The 20,662-nt window shown below is 35.6% G+C and overlaps 1 protein-coding gene and 1 long non-coding RNA gene across 2 annotated transcripts; both read right to left on the bottom strand.

The window, feature by feature from the left end:
- Positions 1-485: 485 nt before the first annotated feature.
- Positions 486-1,550, bottom strand: LOC148959024 (uncharacterized). The gene is made up of 2 exons (XR_016144268.1): positions 1,452-1,550; positions 486-1,100 (listed from the first exon to the last, which is right to left on the bottom strand). It is a non-coding gene; the product is annotated as an uncharacterized LOC148959024 (long non-coding RNA).
- Positions 1,551-15,165: 13,615 nt separating this feature from the next.
- On the bottom strand, positions 15,166-18,828 carry LOC135693359 (endoplasmic reticulum chaperone BiP). The gene is made up of 3 exons (XM_065211812.2): positions 18,599-18,828; positions 17,789-18,125; positions 15,166-17,226 (listed from the first exon to the last, which is right to left on the bottom strand). The coding sequence occupies exons 1-3, from the start codon at positions 18,727-18,729 to the stop codon at positions 15,691-15,693; spliced, it is 2,004 nt and encodes a 667-aa protein (XP_065067884.1). The 5' UTR covers positions 18,730-18,828; the 3' UTR covers positions 15,166-15,690.
- Between the last annotated feature and the right edge of the window lie 1,834 nt (positions 18,829-20,662).

The following is a 20,662-nucleotide window of genomic DNA, read 5'->3' as shown; positions in this document are numbered from 1 at the left end:
AGCAATGCCATCAAAGGCCGGAAAGTAATTTAGAAAATTTTTTTGGTTCATTATAAAATGTTAAAAATTGAAATAAAGTGTTGTGCATGACTTTATGGAACGAATACCCCCTTGAGGAAGATACCGTTGTGCTTGACTGCCATCCTGGAAAACCTGCCCCAACAGAAGTTCGCCGCTTGGCATTACTTATTAAAAATGCAGCGTAAAGATATCGAGCCATCATCTTTTTCAAGATCACCTTTTTCCGACTGATTTTTCCCGTACATTTCCCTCTCCTCCTGGTTTCGACACCGAAAATACCAAAACATTTTTTCGACGTGATGCTCTACCCTCAGTTCGTAAACCAAAACAAGACAAAGAACGAAGCAAGAATGAAAAAAGCATGGTGAGTAATAAGTTTCCTATTGTTTTTTATAACTGCCTAACAACGTTCTATTGTGTAACACCTGAGATACGTCGAAAACACCGGGGGCACTCGCTTTATGGAAAAAAGGGACTCCTTGTCTCTCTGTGTGGGGTCCATATCACCGTTTTTAATACATAAAAATAACCCAAATATTCAATTTTGCAGTTATTTTTTAAACCATTTAAACAAATGTAAACTACTTCAATATTTTATACAAAAGCGAAAAAGGTTTTGGAACCTAAAAAAGCAGGGGGTTGGCAACTCAAGAAATATTTAAGAAGCAGGGAAATGATATTCTATGGGATAAAGATTCAAAATGCAAGTAAGAATCAACAGAAGTCATCAAGAAGTCATCAACAATAAACAGAAGTCATCAAGTAACAAAAAATTATATAAAAACTTTCAATTAAATCACGGACTCAGTCGTTTCTGTATAACAGAAATAGTGGTCTTTGACTTGGTCAGCCTTGGTCAAGACCAAAAAAATTAATCTTGGATCATGTTTGTTGTTAAATGTAAACATTGAAATTTGTGTTCCTCGTTCTTCACAGGCAAGCAGCGTTAACGGAAGCTCTGCACAGATGGAGTTGCTTTGGCATCAACAAGGTTTTGAATCTCTCAGAAGTTCTGGAATTGAAGTATCTACGTTTGTCTCTGACAGACACCAAGACTGTATGCCATTGCACAGAGATACCTATTGAACAAAAACATTGTATGACTTAATATAATGGTTGATTTGAGTTTCTCTTACATTCTTTAGAATCGGCAGGATCCTAACATTACATATATATTTTATATGTATATGGTATACTTATTTCTGCCAGATTTAATGAAAATAAAATATTAAATTTACTAATTCTAAGAATTGATAACTTTTACAGTATAAAAACTAGACAGTATTTGTAAAACTTTTTCTTCATTCGCCCATACAACGCAATAGGCCAGGCCGCTATGATCAGGGAATGGTGGCCTAAAAACAGCAGAGATGTACAGAGAATACTGAATTTATAACACTAAAAACACAATGACAACTTATTTCACTCACCATTGACTCAAAGTAATAATTCCTCCCCATTGATCACGCAGTTGGGATTTTTGTATTCCATCTTCGTCCTCTGCCCGGTCATGAAAGCTTCGAGCCATGCCAGCTTCGAGCCATGCCAGCTTCGACTGGTTCCTCGTCTGAATTATCCGCAGAAAAAAGACTGGTTCGTTCTTGCAAGGCAAAAAAAGCCCATCAGCAGCACCTAAAAGCTATTCCCCTTCACTCTCGTCAAAAACTGACGCCCTCGAGCTTGAATATTTGCCGTGAGACATGTTCATAAACTCGCAGGTAAAACTCCGCCGTATATTTTCTTGTTAGTTAGCAATCTAAATTTTCACTAACACAACCACTTTACGTCACTTCCTGTCAAACTCGACCCAATCCCTTGTGACAGAAATTGAAGCAAAAATCGACCTTGGAACAGCTGTAATTACGAAAGTGTTTGTTTTTCGAAAATTTTATGGTGATTTTCGTGATCAGCATACTCGATTACGTGTTGGGGGCGAATAAAAATTTTCGTGTCATATGCACTTTAAGGAACCCGTGGCCTGTAAATTATACGAGTTTCTGCACCCGTGGAAGTGAATCTAGCCAATCACGGTGCCAGGTCGAGGGGTTCTAAACTTTGGCGCGAGAACCCATGGATTTCAAAAATCCAAAACATCAAAGAATACCGACAAAACAGGGGGAGTTTCTTCGCTTCAATCTACAGTCAAATGTATAAGTGGTTTCATGACCAGGGGGAGTTGAGCTTGAACAGGGGGAGTTGAGGTTGACCAGGGGGAGTTGAATTATGATACAGCACGCGACGAATGCTTAGGCGCAAATTTGCAATATGTTTTCGTGGATCTTTTGACGATCTTTACCTGATGCTCGATGCTGTAACGGCAGAACTTGTAAACGCTGTGGTTTATATAACAGAACGGTTTCAAGTTTCAACTCCGTGTTTCATGTCTTATTCATAGACCATGAGGTATGATTTATATTCAGAGGATAAAGCTTGCCCGAGCCCTTGTTATTCTTTTTTTAATCATTCAAGAACTACATAAAAAACATCTCAAAAACTTGCCCTTACTATCATTGACCAAAAGGGGTTTCCTTTTTATACCTACTTATATTCCTGCGAATCCTTTTTTCTCTAAGAATTTCAAATACATAAAAATACTCAAAACGCCAGGCCCATAGCGAAACGTTCAGGGCCTTCGGTTTGGCGATGCATGCTGTGTTTGAATCCCTGTGTTCAACTTTTGCACTGCACTTCAAGGGCTTCATTCCACCAGCCACGTTATTATTTTGGTCAAGCTGATCAAGTTCTAATAAATGGCTGCAAAGAGTCAAAAATTAAATTTTGCTTTGAAAATCTGTGGGCTCGGGCCTTTTGCCACTGCGGGCCATCATATCATATTTGACTACAGTTTCTATACTTTTGTACCCTAAGTGAATATAAGAGGGGCGAACTGCAAATTGCGTTCAATTGGCATAAAAGCTGAAACCAAAAATTACTATATAAATCAAGGCATCCAGGCTTTTTAGTTTATGGAAGGCTTTCATTTCATTATGGCTTATTAGCAGGGGTACGGAGTTTGTGCATAGCAACACCCTGGGTTACCAAGCCTTACGTTTTAGAACCCCTCAGAATAATTTCTAGATCCGCCCCTGACGCCCTGTATTGTAGTTTAGTTTAGTTCAGTTCAGTTAGAATCAAGACACGCGATAGGCACATCGTCTCTCTCTGGCCCCGTGTTCTCTGCACGTAAAATTAGACACAGCACTGGTTGGAAATGACACTTTAATCGATGGATGGATTTATTAAGTGACTACATTGATCGCCGCTCCAATGTACACAAAAATTCTACGATCATCTGTTCTGTTATGTAATCAATAAAACGAGACTATTCAATAAAGATGGCTAACACCAGTCTGTTTACTCTAACTGATATAGTTATTAATATCAATGTTAATATTGATTAAAGTAGATGTCTTATCGGTGAACGTTTCAGTAGTTAATAGATAAGCCTTTAGTAGTGCAAAATTTGAAGATAGAATAGAAAAGTGTAATAGTTTTGGATAAGACGCGTTTGATTGGTTCTTAGTTTTTGACGAATCAGCAACCGCTTACTTTTCACCTAAATGTACGAAGTCACACCGTTTTACTTGCCGTTTTTCACTTTTTTTACCTATTTGTACCCGGTAATCACGCAGTACCAGGGAGTTTCCGATATTTCTCATGATACTTTCAAAAGGATGCGCCCAGTACCCATTCCGAGTTGCACCTTTCAACAGGCTAGCTTTCTATGAAATTATGAAATAAAATTTAAAATCAAATTCAATCGTCCATTAAAGTTTATAAGCTAAAAATATGCCTCTCTATATTTAGCGAGAAAAAATTATTGCACATCCTAAAGTAGAAATAGCGGCAAGTTATAAAACAGTAGTTAAATGATGTGTTGATACTTAAAAAGGCAAATGCCAGAACTTTGTAGATTTTTGTCTATTTCTACAGAATTTCGACATCTACAAAAGCATGAAAATTTAAAAATGATGATAAAAGTACCTACAAAATATTTACAAAAATTTGTCTTTGCAAAAAGTTGCAAAATCTCATTAAGGTGAACTTAGAATCACTTTTATCGAACTTGGGTGTCCAAGACTGTTAGTTTTCCTCGCTGTTATTTTTTTAGAAAAATAGGCTAAACACCTTTGTTGAAATTTTCTGGCACGGCAACGGACTTAAGGTTACGGTAAACGTTTTCTGGATGAAAACATCAATTTTTCGATTTGTTCACATTCAAGTAGCCGAACTTTTAAGGCACACAATGATACAAAAATTGGAAATTAACAGAAATTTTGAAAATAGGAAAAATCCCTTGCAAACGAAGGTTTCCATAATTTCTTTGTCAGAACTTTTAGTTGAGGCCTGAAAATCTCTTAATCTGTTAAGACGATTATCGTTGCTTTGCGGTTGTGGTGGCATGTCTCTTTTACAATATCGCATGGCACATCCATGTACCCATCGTACGGCGTGTTTGTTTAAACAGGCCTTTTGATCTTGAAGCTTCAAGTCACTTGACCCGGGTTACTCTGTGATTTACGAGTGTACCTTACACGTGCGATCAGTAAAATACCGTTTTCTCCGGACTTACGATTCGTCTACATACAGGTACGAAAAAGCTATTTTGTACCCAAGAAACCAATCAAATGGCTCAAAACTTTGCACACGGCCAGGACAGATGTCGGGTAAGCAAAAAGTGTCTCAAAATTTTTGTATTTGCTCTGGTCCGTCTTTTACAGCCAAATACAGCTATGAGAGGTAAGAAAAATTGTTTGCCAATTTTTGACAGGCTATAGTTTCAAGGGGAGGAGGAATTTGAAAAATCTGAGACACAATCTGAGATTTCGTTACCTCTACCGCAAGGGTATAAAATAGAATTTGAAGGTAGTACACTCATTTAAGCAACAAATTTGCATGGAAAGTATCATTTTACAATCTTTGCCAGTTGTTTACATATGGTTGGAATCGCCACATTCTTGTGCATCGAATGATGTAATTTAATCTGATTCCGTTAATAGTTTTGATCTTAGGGAGAAAAAACGAAATATCGTGTCAAAAATGTTTACCGTAACCTTAATGGTTGGAAACATTTTGGATATTTCGCAAGAAAGCTCACACGGCAATTAATTGTATGACAAGTCTTAAATTTCACCTTTTATTGTGATGGTGTTTTTGGAAAAAATTATGCTGTAAATTGTTAAAATAAAATAAATATGTTATTTTGTTAATAAATTGTTAATTTCATCTCCTCATTAAATGAAAAGACAAAGAATTTTTTGATAAACGGATACACTTTTTTTATTTAAAAGAAAGTTGTTCACAAGAATATTCAGACTAATCAAATTTATAAGAATATCATGAAAATGTTGTTCAGCTTCAGCTGGCATATTTTATCTCCTTTTCGGCATTTGCATTTCTCGTGACGTTAATATCAGAGAACTTCACGACTGATGTACCTTGTTTCATTTCGTGGTTTTCTTTTTGTAGGTGGGCGATGTTCCCTTGAAACCATATCAGATTTTAAAGAAATCAAAAATACTTGACGAGTATATTCAGGAACAACGTTTTAGGAATATGAACAAGCTGGATAAAATTAGCAGTTTTATTATAAAAATAATAAATGCACACCAAAGTTTCCTAATAAAATTGAAGAATTCTTCTTAAAAATTCAGCCATAAATATGCCACTATTCACAAAATACAATGCCAATAATGATTATCTTCTTTATCAAACCTTGTGGCCAACGTTTTTAATTCTATTATTTGATATTTTAAGATCCTTTTACAAAAGTATTTGATGAAATTTTGGGAAGGCTCACAAATGTTTCATGACTGTTCAAAACATTCCCAAAACTCAAAAAAGTCTTGAGACTCTAAAGTAAAAAGTTAGTGTTTCTGATATTTCAAAAAGTAGCATTTCCAAAATTTGAAGTGACAAAGTTGCCAGTATTTTGAAGTTTTATTTCATTGGTTTCTGACCATTGAATAAGGCCTTGATGGCTCGCTAAGTTGCTTAATTTGGAAGGTTATATAAGTCATATTGTTTATTATTATTATTATTATTGCCCAAAATCATATTATAACAGGTTGGCTTTTTTCAGAAAATTTACATTTCTGCTATCAATGAAGGACCTGCTGTACATACAGTTATACAAATCTTAAGAAAATATAATAAAAAACAAGAAATCAGTTAAAATACATAGTTTAAACCAAATCTAAGAGTCCATAGAGTGTAGGAGAGAAAGAAGTAAGAAGTAAAATTAGTCAAGTTCCGTTTGAATCTGCAGATAGAGCGTTTTTTCCTCAATTCTACTGGTAACATGTTGAAGGCAAGTGCACCTTCTACAAAAAACGACCTTCTTCCTGCTTCATTGTCCAATTTGGGTACTACAAGTCGATTACCATTTCCTCTCGTATGAACTGAGTGATCGAAGAACGTAAAATCGATTGTTGACTGGTTTTTCTTTAGTCCGTGTAGATATTTGAAAACTTCAGTTACACTTCAACGCTTGATCTTTTCGACGGTAATTGTTGACTTGCACAATTTATTACCCTACGAGCTTTGTTTTGTAATCTGGTGAGTTTGTCCAGGAAAGGACCAATGCCAAGATCGATTGGAGCAGAGTAGGAGGCTATCGACTCAATCATACTGTTGTAGATGGCAGAAGCTGCAGCCTGACTGAGATTTTCACGTATTCTTTTTAAAAGGTTTAGGCGCTTGGTGATTTTCTTGTATACTTTTGTTGTTTGCTCTGACATTGTAAAATGTTTGTCAAATGTTATGCCCAGATATCCATAACTTGCCGCTTTACCGGGGAAAGTTATGGCTTGTCGCTTGCCGCTTGTAGATAACTAGCTCCGTTTTACCGGGTTTGAGATTCAGAATCAGATCGTTCTCCATAAACCACTGAAACAGCTGTTCACCTTCATGGTTTAGGGTTTCCTCGATACTTTTGCTTGATGAATCAGAGAATAGCAGCACCGTATCGTCTGCGTACATCAACATTGTGCATTTGTCAAGGCATTGATAAGCATCATTTATTATGATGACAAAAAGCAGAGGGCCCAATATAGAGCCTTGCGGGATCCCATAAGTAATTGATTCTGGCTCAGACTGGATGTTGTTGTTAAACGTTACATACTGTTTCCTGTTGAAAAGGTAATCTGAGATCCATTGGTGCTCGACACCAGAGATGCCATAATATGGTAGTTTACTGAGAAAACATGAATGACTCACCGTGTCGAAAGCTTTCTTTAGATCTATGTATAATGCTCCAGTTAGGTTTTTGTCACTAATTTTTTGACGAATATGGTCATGTAAGTAGAGAACAGCGTCTTGTGTACACCTATTTCTTCTGAAACCGTACTGGTGTTCATATAACAGGTTATTTTCTTCAAAGAAATCAATCATTTGTTCACTGACGCCATTTTCAACGACTTTTGACAATATCATTCATTTTCAGTATGGATATTGGGCGAAAGTTGTCAAAGATTGAACGTTCCCCAGACTTGTAGATTGGTGTCACCTTTGCTATTTTTTCAGCAGTTGGAAAGGTACCAGTGCTCATGCTTACATTCACAAAAAAGCATAATGGTATTGCTAATTCTCTGGATGCGTCCTTTAGCATTCTGCCAGGTATGTTGTCTCGACCAATCGCCTTTGATGTTTTTAGTGACTTAAGTTGTTTCCCTATTGATGATGGATAGCTTGGTTTGAAGCAAAATGTTGCTGGTAATTGCATCATATTTTGTATGCGTTTGTTTCTGTAGATTTTCCAAGCTGAATTGCATAGCGGCGAAACCTGATTTTGTAGTTTTGATCCAACTGTAGAAACAAATTTGCAGAATCATTTTGCGATGGTTGTTTTATCACGCGTTCTTTCACCGTGTATCTTTATCATTGATGGTAACTCAGTCGATTTTGGTTTTATTGGGTAAAACTTTTTAATGCTTTTCGAAAAGTCTCTTGGTTGATGACAGGTTTCGTGTAGAAGGTTGCGGCAATTACGAGCTTTTGATTGTCGTATAGTATGTGTCACAAAGTTTCGAGCTCTACGGTATGACAGCCAGTCTGCTTCAGCATTTGTTCGTCTTGCTGTTTTTAAGTTGTAGTCTCTCTCATTCATAGCATTTTTTATTTCCAATGTAAGCCACGGAGATGGTTTCCCGCGTATCATTTTCTCCTTCGTAGGTGCCTGTTTGTTTGCAATTTTCAGTAACTCATATTTAAAAACGTTTATACGTCATATTTTAAAAAGGTCATAATGTCATGACGTTTTAACCTATATTTTTTCTTCACATTTGTGCATAATGTCAACTCAATCTTTGCACAAACAAAGAAGCTCTACTTAGGCTGCGTTTACACGATACCGGGTTGCTTTTCATATCGGATTGGTCTCAGCTATCCGATATGAAAAGCATACCATTTAGACTGCGTTTACAAGATACCGGATTTATATTCATACCGTTTTCATCCTGTTTACACGACAACGCTCTGCTATTCACTGGGCAGGAAACTTCTTTTGTTTCGATTTTTAGCAATGTAAAATTCTGGTGATTTCATTAGGCTACTGAGGAGAGGAAGGTCTCGGGAAAAAATTATCACTTTAGTATAGAATATGAGTGCTGGCCAGTGACATAAAAGAAGAAAATGTAAGCTGAATCGGTAAAGGCATATGTGAATTCATTTTCGGGGGAAAGGATTGAAAACATGTAATGTCGAATGATGACAAGATAAAATAGTATTTGGCGAACGTCACCCGAAGGGTAAAGATGTAGAATCCGTTGATGAGAACTTCCTTGAGATTCAGAACGAGGTTCCGGAGTGAAAGCGTATTGGATTCACTCGTTTACACGAGATGGAATGTGGTACAGGACGTATCGGATCACTTTTCATACCACTTTCACAGCGGAGTGACTTCACACCGCAAAAGTGGTGCGGGACGTATCGGATTAATGCGGGGCCGTGTAAACGGGACTCCTGTCTGATATGAAAAGTAATCCGATACGTGAGTAATCTGGCATTGTGTAAATGCAGCCTTATTCATCTTCAGTTTGAAAGAATGCAAAATGCGACAATCATAATTCTGGATTACGTTGTTTATATTTATCATTGTTTATTACATCTTCATTGTAGCTTCACAATTTTACATATTTTTGTGTGGAACAGGATTGCTCTATGTTCCATTTGCAGTTCCAGAATAAACTGTAAAATTGTCAGCCTTGATCTTTCTTTTCAAGAAGAACTAGCCACTTTTAGTTTCTTGCTTTCTGATATAAATAACAATTTAAATATAAATAACTATTTAAGATATAAATAACTATTTAAGATATAAATAACTATTTAAGATATAAATAACTATTTAAGATATAAATAACTATTAACGTTTTAAAAGCTAGAAAATGTCTTACTCTTCAGCTAAGCAAAGCAAGTTTCACTACGATTTATTTTGTCTTAATGGCAAACTAATAAAGTTAGTTTACTTGTAACAATAGTCTGTCAACTTTAGAAAGTTATAAACATCAAATATAATATTAATGAAAATTGTGTTATTAAAATTGTGAAATTGAGAGCCTTGAAATTCTTTTAGATAAAGATAACCATTAACGTTTTAACAAACAAAAAGTTCCTTACCGAGTTAGGTCCTTCAGCTGAGCAAAACACGTTTTATTATTTTGATGCCATAAATATTTCATTGAAATAGAAAAAAATCCAATTGTAAAGAATGAAAAAATGACGTGGGGTTTCAATCAGAAAAAATTTCGTAAATAATGATTTAGGGCATTTTTATTCATTTTTCTAATTGATGGATTGAAATATGATCTTGAAAAGCATACTATAAATACAAATCCGAGAATGGTATTGCCTTGTTGCTGTTTACTCGGAGAGATGGCTGTTTTTCCAAAGTTGGCTATTCTGTTAGCATATATGCTGCTTACTGTTCAAGCAGAGAAAAGCGTGATCAAATCATGTAACCTAATAGGCAAAATGAAGTTCAAAAAAGGGATACATTTCTTTGCCAGAAATGAAGAGAGTACAAAAGACTATCGTGTTTATACACCATTGCAATGCTACGATTATTGTCTTCGCAATCAAGGTTGCAATTCGTTTACTTTCTGTCTACAAAAGGAGAGCTACTCGAATAAGAATTACTGTAAACTTTTTTTTCAAGATACTTACTATAAATTTGTACGTATATCTTTTCTGTATAAAGACTGTGTTTCTGGAGAAATGGACAAGATTTTTGCAACAGATGAGGGCAGTGGCATTGAAGAAAGTAGTCTAAACATAGTAAACAGATGAGATTGACAGAAAAGGGTAAGCATGGAGATGCTTTTGCCCACGGCTTTAAATTTTTGTTTTATATCTCACTCTACATATTTTTGGCTTCCAATAATATTAGGCTATTATAGAAGACCGGTATCGTGCCTTGTATCTTAGTGTATCTTACAGTTTAATTTATTTCTAATTTCGTGAAAAATCATCATTTTGGCATTAGATTAAAATTACTTCCAAACAAAGATTTGTTTTATCTTATGTTTTATTCTTTAGTAATTGCTTTTCACATGTATGGAGATTAGTATATATAATAATTTTTTAACAACTCATTTTATGTCAAATTTACAGGAATGTAAATTTTAGTTCCAGTTTGGATTCAAAATCAAAATTTATTCTTTCACCCAACCAGTAAATATCTAGAAGCAAAACCATTTTTGAGAGTTGCAAAGTAGCCCAAAAAAAGCAGATTCATGAAAAGTCAAATGCAAATTATAAGTACATATAAATGACTGAGAAAGTGTTATATGCTGGTTATAAATGGAATGATTTTTTATGATATCATGATGGGGATACAAATGTTATTGTGAATACAATTAGTTTTCAGTTTTTCTCGTTGCAGTCGGTTTCTGATAAATTTTCTAACGAAAGAGAAATCAAATAATAAATTAGTAGAAAAAGAAAGCCTACCATGAGTGCAAATAAAAATAAAGTAGCAATAGTAGTATATAAGTGTTTGATTGTGCAAATGTTTCTCAAAGAGTTAATATTGGCTATTATTCCTGCATGATTGATAAGAATAACCGCAATGTTATCGTTAAGAAATAGCACTAAAGTTGCTGTTGATGGCGTTTTATTTTAAAGATATTGGAAATTGTTTGGATAGAGATGGAGGTGCAAAGTAATGAAAGCCAATAAATATGCAAAGGTGCTCAGAAAACAAATGAATGCTTGCTTCTTATTTAGAGGTTTATCCATTTTATAATTCAATCGTTTTCTTAGGCAGTGGCGGATTTAAGGGGCAACTAGGGACAGTTGCCCCTCCCTCGCTGAGTTGAAGTAGGTCTAGCGCCCTTTTTTGGAAATTGTGCGCTTCTTTTGAAGAATGAGAAGCAGGTGAAAAGTCTCTGAGACTTCTAGGTTAATTTACTTCAAGGATTTCCTCAAAGTATACAACGTTAATGTGAAAAATTTCCTTACAAATTGAATACAGCGTACAATCATTATCAATTTCTGAAAATTTTTCAGCGCCCCAACTACCAACTGCCCCTCCTTCAAATTTTTTCTGGATCCGCCCCTGTTCTTAGACTATGTTACAATAATAATGAAAACATTTCTATTTTATATTCTTCTACATACAACAATTATCTCACTTTACTGGCAGTAACTATCGGCTAGCCTAGTGACAAGTCTGCTAATTTACAGAAGTTTTAATATATAAATAAAATCATAAGAGTTCGTAGTATCTTTAGAAGGAGAGCAGATAGGGTTTTGTCCAAGTTTTATTGCGCATAATCATAATAATAATAATAATCTCTTTATTTACAGTTGGTTTGAGCAATAGTTAATAAACATGTTATAGTTATATGCATGAAAAGAAAAAAGTGCAATATTAATCTACCTATTTACATATTTTACAGCTACATTTGTCTCCCTTCCAGGCATGAATGCCTTTTTTAATTTGGATATGTTTTCCACACTTTTTATAATATCAGGCAAGGTGTTCCAGAGAATGCTCCTCCAGAATACCAATGAGTTTATCCCAAATGATATCGTTTTGGTAGGCGGAAGTTGCAGCGTATTTTTCATTCGTAAATTACTAGTCAATTCCCTCTGTACGAAAAACCCTCTCATGAATGAGGGGCTCTTATGATTTAATGATTTGTATATCTCTGTCATTAATTTTTGTAAATTTTTTCGTGTGGATGACTATTTCATTGTTCTTTGTGAGGAGACATTCAAAGGTGGATTCATAATCACAAAACAGCGCGCGTAGAGCACGTTTATGTACTCAATTTATCTCCTTATTACATTGCTTTCCACAGAAAATCCAAATTAGAGGACAATAGTTGAAATTTGATAGCAGAACGGAATTGTATAGTAATTTTGCCTTGCCTATATCTAGGGAGTTAGCCACCCTAGCAAATGTTTCACATTTTGATTTATCTTATGACATTTTGATATGTTGGTTAAATTAAAGGCCAGCATCGATTGTGACGCCTAGAGGTTTGACGCTGTTGGGTCAAGTTTGGTTCCAAGGAGCATCTTCTGGATTTTAGATGGATTAACTACCCTTCTGTTTGATTCAAACCATTTTAGAGCTTGACATAGATCTTCTTCTATGTCTATAATGATTCCATCCAAATAACTACCACAAGTCTAAATGGTATCGTCATCTGCGAAATTGCAAATTTCTGTATTTTGGATGAAATCAATCAAATCATTGACGTAAATGTTAAACAACAAACTTGTCTGTTTCTTGCCAATAGTTCGGTAAGTGTTGACAAAAATCAGTATGTTTTAAAAATAGCTTATTTCTGTAGTGCAACGATTCCTTCACCAAACTACCACCTAACACCTCCCTCCATGGCTTTCTATCCAAGGTACTATTGTCCAAGGCATAACACAATTCCGGAATCGTTATGTACTCAAATTTTTATTGAAGCTCCGCAGCATATTTTTATAATTCCTTTTGATATCAATAAAATGTTCATGACAGTAAGATATTGACTATCAGGAGGCAGGGATCATTTCTATTAGGAAAGCAGAGCTTGGTACCTAAAAAAGTTTGTTTGAAGACACCGCCAGATTTAGGCAGGGGCCCGGACAATACGACCCATGCTCCTTAGAGTATCAACGTCGGATAACGGCTAACAACAAGCTTCTCATTTGTTCCTTGCTTATGAGCATTCAGTAACGGCTAACCCTTCAGGCCTTCACCTAGTTGAACAGTATGCTGTGAAAATAATTTATGATTTCACTTTAAGACTTTTGAGGAGAAAAATAATAGGCCACCAAAATTGTGTGCATGACGTAGATGTGATTGCTAATTGCTGGTTACTTTTATATTTTAAGATGTCACTTTTGAAAACATTTTATGACGTCACTTTTGAGTGGTAGTAAGCCTGTGGTGGTAAGCAAGGGTTGTGAATCAATGAAAACCACTCATCTCTAGAAAGATTCTTGTTTTGCACGATGTTAATGTTTAGCTAGAAGGCCTAGAGGGCAACAGAGTGAATAGTGCTGTGTTTTTCGTTACACGAAGTAAAATTTGCCTCAGTTTGAGAAAGCCAAGCCAGTTACAGGAAACAAATATCCTGAAATCAAAGCAAATATTCAAGCATTTTTACACTCGTAAACAATGTATATACTCCGAAAATTTTATTCCGAATCCTCTACAAAATTCTTTCGGGGAATCGATCAACATTGCTATCAAAGGGGCAGACTAAGGGGGTGGGGCAGACTAAGGGGGTGGGGCAGAATAAAGGGGTGGGGCAGAATAAGGGGGTGGGGCAGAATAAGGGGGTGGGGCAGAATAAGGGGGTGGGGCTCCGGGGCTTGAGCCCCCTGGGAAATAAGGAAGTTATCTATCAATTTTTTAGACTAATTTTTCGTATTTTTAATTTCACGCATAAAAACAACTCAAGAGATTTTATCCAGATCAGAAAATAACGAAAATGAAAAAATGAATCACCTTAGAACCCTTAGCTAAGGCTCTTTTTACCCTCTATGTAGCCTCCATTAGAAATTACTTGGCCTTGTCATTATTTATTGCCATAGAGTAGAATCTAAATGTGATGTATTTCGAAAAATCTTTAGCTTACCAGGTTCATTCAGAAATAGATGTATATTAATTTTAATTTCCTGAAGATCAAGTATGGCTGGCTAAATGTATCTTTAAAGGTTAGTTCATTTTTGGCCGAATTGTTTTGCAACTGTAAGACTCAATTTAACAAACTTTTTCTCTAGCAATGTGTAGATTAGATAGTGATAGTGGCTTAAACTAGATACATTTCCAGTTCATCATAAGATCTACCCCTTGTCTGGCGTGAAGTAGACAAGATCTTTAAACAACCTGTACACATACCTGCACTGCAGATAAAGATAATATAATTGGGCTAAGCGTTTCGTTGCAGTTCTAAATATTGAAACCTTTTTATCTTTAGATGTATGCAATGCGACCCATATACAGGATGAGTACTCAGTTTCTTTAACTTTCATGATTACTATAATTCCTTGAAAGATTGCACTTTCTAAATAACAACTTTCTTAATGCTTTACAACTTATTATAAGATATATATATAGCTGATTGATGTTCAGTTAGATAGAAATTGCAGATATTTGGTATAACTTATGAGAAAAAGAAATAAAAATGACTAAATAAAAAAATAAATAAATAGAAATATCTACTGAAAAAGTAGGATTTGCTAGTAGATATTTGTGTTCGTTGTAACCTAAAATCATACCAATTCTTACAAAGTCAGCTTATTGCTGTAAGAACCAAATATTTGAATCAGCTTTGCAAAATGGACATAACCATCTTTTGCAAACTTAAAAGTTAAGAGATAGAGTGAAAAAGGTACTAGTTACTTCCTTCTTAATACTCTTGTACAGTTATCCTAAAACAAAATTTGGAAATTATCAGCTTTTCCTTAGCTTCCTCCATTTCAAAACATAACTTTAGCACATACTTGCTGTACGTATCTAGTGGTAAAAAAACAACACTATAGATCAATTGTAATACACTTCTTTGCCAAGATGTAAAAAATCACAACTTTTCATACTTATTTTCTGGAGATTTTGACCCTATTAAATGATGTCTTGTCTTTTTTATTTTATCTATATGCACATTTAGACATTGAAAAAACAACAAATGAAACATCATGTTTGTCACAGAGTCTTATTTATAATAAATATAAAATAGCACACATATTGCATGCAAGACATAGAACTTCTAAAGCTTACTTTTCATGAAATGTAAACATATAAACAGAATAACTATTACATCAACAAATTTCAGCTCAACTTAAAACATTTGACATTTTTGGTTTCATCAACATCGGATGGCACAAGATTATACAGTTACAAGGTAAATTATTCACTTTTATTAAAAGGACTCATCTGTCAAAAGCATAATAAATTTCATTATGCCAGAAGCTACCAATAGCTGTGACCAAACATTTACATCTCGTGTTGAATGATTTTTTCTGATTCACTGAGGGTACAAGATACTGATTTACTTTCTTATGATGCAATGATCTAATTTGTTAATTTGAAAATTACAAGTTGTATGACTTTGCATTTACATGTGCTTTTGCAATTTCAATGGAACTATAAGTTGGAAAAGGATAAAGACCTAGGTTTATTTGTGTGTTCATTGCAGTAGAAAATTCTAAGCTAATGTTCATAATTTATAACTCATCTTTATCATCTTTATCATCTTTATCATCCTTTGATCCTTCTTGCTGTTGGTCACCAGCACCTTGCTGGCCTCCTGCACCTTGGTAAAGCTTGCTGACGATTGGTGTGACTGTATCTTCTAATTCCTTCTTCTGCTCCTTGTATTCCTCAATACTAGCATCTTGATGGCTGTCTAACCATGAAATTGCTTTATCTACTGCCTTTGTTACTGTGTCTTTATCTTCACCAGACAATTTGCTTCCTAGCTTATCCTTATCGTTTATTTGGTTTTTGAGTGAATAAGCATAGCTTTCAAGTTCATTCCTAGATTCAACCTTTTCTTTAATCTTCTTATCGTCTTCAGCAAATTTCTCTGCATCTTGCACCATCCTCTCAATGTCTTCAGGTGAAAGTCTGTTCTGATCATTGGTGATTGTAATCTTCTCTTTGTTGCCAGTTCCCTTATCTTCTGCAGTTACTCTAAGGATACCATTGACATCAATTTCGAATGTCACTTCGATTTGTGGAACACCTCTTGGAGCAGGAGGGATGCCATTTAGATCAAACTTGCCAAGCAAATGGTTGTCCTTTGTCATTGGTCTTTCACCTTCAAAAACTTGGATTGTGACAGTTTGTTGATTATCAGCTGCAGTTGAGAAAATCTGGGACTTCTTTGTTGGGACAACAGTGTTTCTGGCAATCAGCTTGGTCATCACTCCACCAACAGTCTCAATACCAAGGGTCAATGGACATACATCTAGCAAGACAAGATCACCAGTCTCTTCCTCTCCACTGAGAACACCAGCCTGGACAGCAGCACCATAGGCAACAGCTTCATCAGGATTGATTCCCCTGCTTGGTTCTTTACCATCAAAGAAACGTTTCACTAGGTCTTGAACTTTAGGGATACGTGTAGAACCACCAACAAGAACAATTTCATTTATTTCACTCTTTTTCATTCCAGAGTCATCAATAACTTGCTTGACAGGCTTCATTGTTGACTTAAAGAGATCGATATTCAGCTCCTCAAACTTGGCTCTTGTCAGAGTTTCGGAGAAATCCTCACCATCAAAGAGTGACTCAATTTCGACTCTGGTTTGATGCTGGGTACTAAGAGTACGCTTAGCCTTTTCAACTTCCCTCCTCAGCTTTTGCACAGCTCTGTTGTCTTTCCTGATGTCCTTACCCTTCTTCTTCTTGTAAAGCTTGATGAAATGTTCCATCACACGTTGATCAAAATCTTCACCACCAAGATGAGTGTCACCATTTGTTGCCACAACTTCAAAAACACCATTGTCAATTGTGAGAAGAGAAACATCAAAGGTACCACCACCAAGATCAAAGACAAGGATGTTCTTTTCCCCTTCTTTTTTGTCAAGGCCATAGGCGATAGCTGCTGCAGTTGGTTCATTGATGATCCTCATAACATTCAATCCTGCAATTACACCAGCATCCTTGGTTGCTTGTCTTTGTGCATCGTTGAAATAAGCGGGCACAGTGACAACAGCATGTGTGACTTTCTTGCCAAGATATGCTTCAGCAATATCCTGATTAACAGAAAAACACAAAAAATCACAAGCAGCACAGAAAAATCTACTTCAACAACTTAGATTTTGTAAAATATAAATACATACATAGGCAGAAGTCAGTCTAAGCTGTCATCAAAGATATGCAGAAGTCTAACATGTTTTATCCATCATTCTCTCTGCCATATGTATATATGTAAAATCAGGGCAAATCGAACAAAACTTAAGATTAAAACAAAAAAATAGCAAGTTACTAGTTATTTCATTCTAGATACTCTGGTAAAGTGATCCTAAAACAGTTTTTGGAAATTATCACCTTTTTCATTCCCTCTTTCATCTATAAAACACAGACTAGCTGTAACAAATCAATCAGATTTAAAAAAATATCTTACATATGGATGATTTTTAATATACCAGAGGAAACAACATGCCATTTGGTTTATGTTCTGGCTGAATAAATTCAACTGCCTCCCATTAATGATATATTTTGTTCAACAAATTGAACAGCCCTTGATTACTATAACAAGGTTATTCTTATCCATCTCAAACATATATATATTTGCTATCATCATAAAAAACATACCCTCATCTTTGTAAGTACCATAGCACTAATTTCTTCTGCAGCAAATGACTTTTTTTCACCATTGACATCGACTACGATATGTGGCTTCTTGCTCTTTTCAACAACTTTAAATGGGAAATATTTTACATCATGCTGGACAGACTTGTCACTCCACTCCCTTCCAATCAAACGTTTGGCATCAAAAACAGTGTTTGTGGGGTTTGCTGTGAGCTGGTTCTTTGCAGCATCTCCAATCAGTCTTTCTCCTTCTGGGGTAAAGGCAACATATGACGGCGTGATTCGGTTTCCTTGATCATTTGGGATTATTTCAACCCTTCCATTTTTGTATACCCCGACTCTGTAGATGGAGAAAAAAATATTAAAGAGAAAGCCCGCGATACTTGTGAAAAATGGATGTAAAAAGTAGATTATTATCATTTCTGCTTCAAAGAACTTTTAAAAGAGGCGTCAACTGAAGCCCTTTAATCAACAATGCTACAATGGTGAACTTCTTCCTCTCCACAGTGTAACTCGCAACGATAATTTTACTCTTACTTCTTCGCCCAAATAAAAATGTTGATTTTACTCTATTTTGAAAAAACCTATCTCTGGCGTCTTTGGACCAATATTATATGTGACTGAATAAAATTCCGTGTAGATTTGTCTCTGTTGAAACAAAAGTAGGCCTAAGCACACAAGCAAAAATAAAAAACTCAAGTGTAGTGCAAACGCCGAAAGAAATAATGATTGATTCAACTCTGAAAAAGTTTTCTTGGTGATTTTATACAAACCCACAGATCTGCAAGAGAAAATACGAGTAAATCTACTTACACAGAGTAGGTTGTTCCTAAATCGATCCCCACAACTGTTCCAACACTGTCCTTCTTTTTCTCTTTCTCCTTGTCACCGAAGACAGAAAATGTGGCACAAGCCAGAAATAATATTGTTAAAGATGTCCTCATCTTAAAAATCAAAACCTATTTATTCAATAAGTGGAGCAGTTCTAGATACTACACGTACTTCCCAGCCAGTTTCGAGGTTAAATCGTAAAGGCCTATTTTCCTTCACGTTACTAAATACATGCATGCTCTTAGCGTGTTGGGATCTGATTGGCCAACATTTTGATATTTGGAGGCAAATGATTGGTTGAGGGGTCATTGGCCTCGTTTTGCTGCACCGAGTTCAAGTGAACTGATGTGTCGTTTTGTGGTGGATTCTCTTAGAAATTACCAGGGCTTTCGTCAGCTGAACGCACCATTTATGAATGTGGAAGAATTTGATTCGTCCGCATACGTCCAATGCCATTGTTAGCCACCTTTCGTCATTATTGCTTCTATTTTTAGCTATATTTTTGCATAAGGAAGACCAAGACGAATAACTCACACATAAATTATCTTTGTGAATCAAGAAAAATTATTTTTGTTATTACTAGCCTGAGGTTTTACGGATAATATTGTTTATATTCAAAACCGCTTTAAAATCTTGTAAAAATATATTGAATCCCATATAATTGGCAGACTCTGTCTTATACGTAGACAGTTTTTCTTGAAAATATTGGTACTATCTGTAAACTGATGAGATTATTGTTTTGTAAAACTGAATGAAAGTCTTGAGGTGGTTGACGAGAATGTACTAGCAGCAGGGGGTGTAGAACACAACGGGTGCTAAGCCCCCCCCCTAATTTTCTTCAATAATAGCTTCTAATAATTTTCTTCAATAATAGCGAAAAACAATAGCTTCTAATTTTGCTATTGTTTTTCGCTATTGTTAATTGTTAACGAACATTTTGTGAGTCTGGTCTTCTGTGCAATAAAGAGGCTGGAACATGAAAACTATGGACTATTATGGCCTAATTTTTCTTTTAGTTTGGAGCTGACCCAACAAGATTGCCAACCACGCTTTCAAGTCACTTGAACCTAATAAACATCACACCCAAACCTTGACTTGTCATCTACCTTTAATCGTTATAAGGCGCAAACATTACGACACCTTTTTCTCAAAAGGCTGTACATATGACTCACTCAAAGCTGTAAGGTTTCTAACGCAATAAAGCAAAGACATAATTATCGCAATTTAAAAGCACAATAAATAAGAACTTTTGAAACAGATTTATTGTTGCCTGGCAAAACTTACAATGAATTGGTATAAAATCATAACATTTGTATATTCCGGAAATGAAAGTGCTTCAAATGAGATCTTAAGCAACAAAGTAGCCCATTAGCAAGTTAAAGAGCAGGGAAACTATTGGAGTGGGGGAACTGGAGCCCAGCAGCACGCCATCTTCTACCAAGGATTAGCCTCTGCCCCTGTCCATAAATGCTGCCACATTAATGGACTATGCAATATTGATAGATATCCTGTCCGCAGTTTCGACTAGAATCTGGTGGTAATTTATGCAACCCTCCAAAATTATGCCATTTACTAAAATTTTTAACGGTTTATACTTTGCTCAAAGACTTCAAGCTCACCATGCACCATTTTATGTACGTCCTGTTTGGTTTCAGTGCATATTTCTTCGAGAATTCTAACGCAAGATTTTGAAGGTTTCATTGCATAAATCATTTTCATAAACTAGTCACAACCCTCTGCCTGGACCGGAAATTTATCGATATTGCAGAGTCCCTGATTAACGTGGCAGCATTTGTGAACTGGGGCCCAGGCTACCGAGGATCAGTAAAAAGAAATACTGAAAACATGTAGGAACATTTTCTAGATTAAATGTTGATTAAATACAGTTTTGTGAGTCCTGGTCTTTGCGTGGTCCTTGTTTAAATATTTTTACGGGGCACCACCTTAAGCTATCATGTTTATTCTGAATCTCTGAGACTCTAAAGCCAAATGAATCAATATCACTGACTATTCAAACTACAGGTAAATCTAATCTATGAGTTTTAT

The sequence above is a fragment of the Rhopilema esculentum genome, chromosome 11, assembly GCF_057945365.1.
Source record: "Rhopilema esculentum isolate cy_ngs chromosome 11, ASM5794536v1, whole genome shotgun sequence".
NCBI classification, from domain to species: Eukaryota; Metazoa; Cnidaria; class Scyphozoa; order Rhizostomeae; family Rhizostomatidae; genus Rhopilema; species Rhopilema esculentum.
Note: the sequence above shows the minus strand (reverse complement) of the source record. Positions and strands in the feature narration are given on the sequence as shown.

Coding starts and splice junctions, on each gene's coding strand:
- LOC135693359 (XM_065211812.2), bottom strand. CDS start 18,729: ATGAGGACATCTTTAACAATATTATTTCTGGCTTGTGCCACATTTTCT. Junction 18,126..18,598: donor TTAGGAACAACCTACTCTGT/GTAAGTAGATTT, acceptor CTCCATCTACAG/AGTCGGGGTATACAAAAATG. Junction 17,227..17,788: donor TGGTACTTACAAAGATGAGG/GTATGTTTTTTA, acceptor TCTGTTAATCAG/GATATTGCTGAAGCATATCT.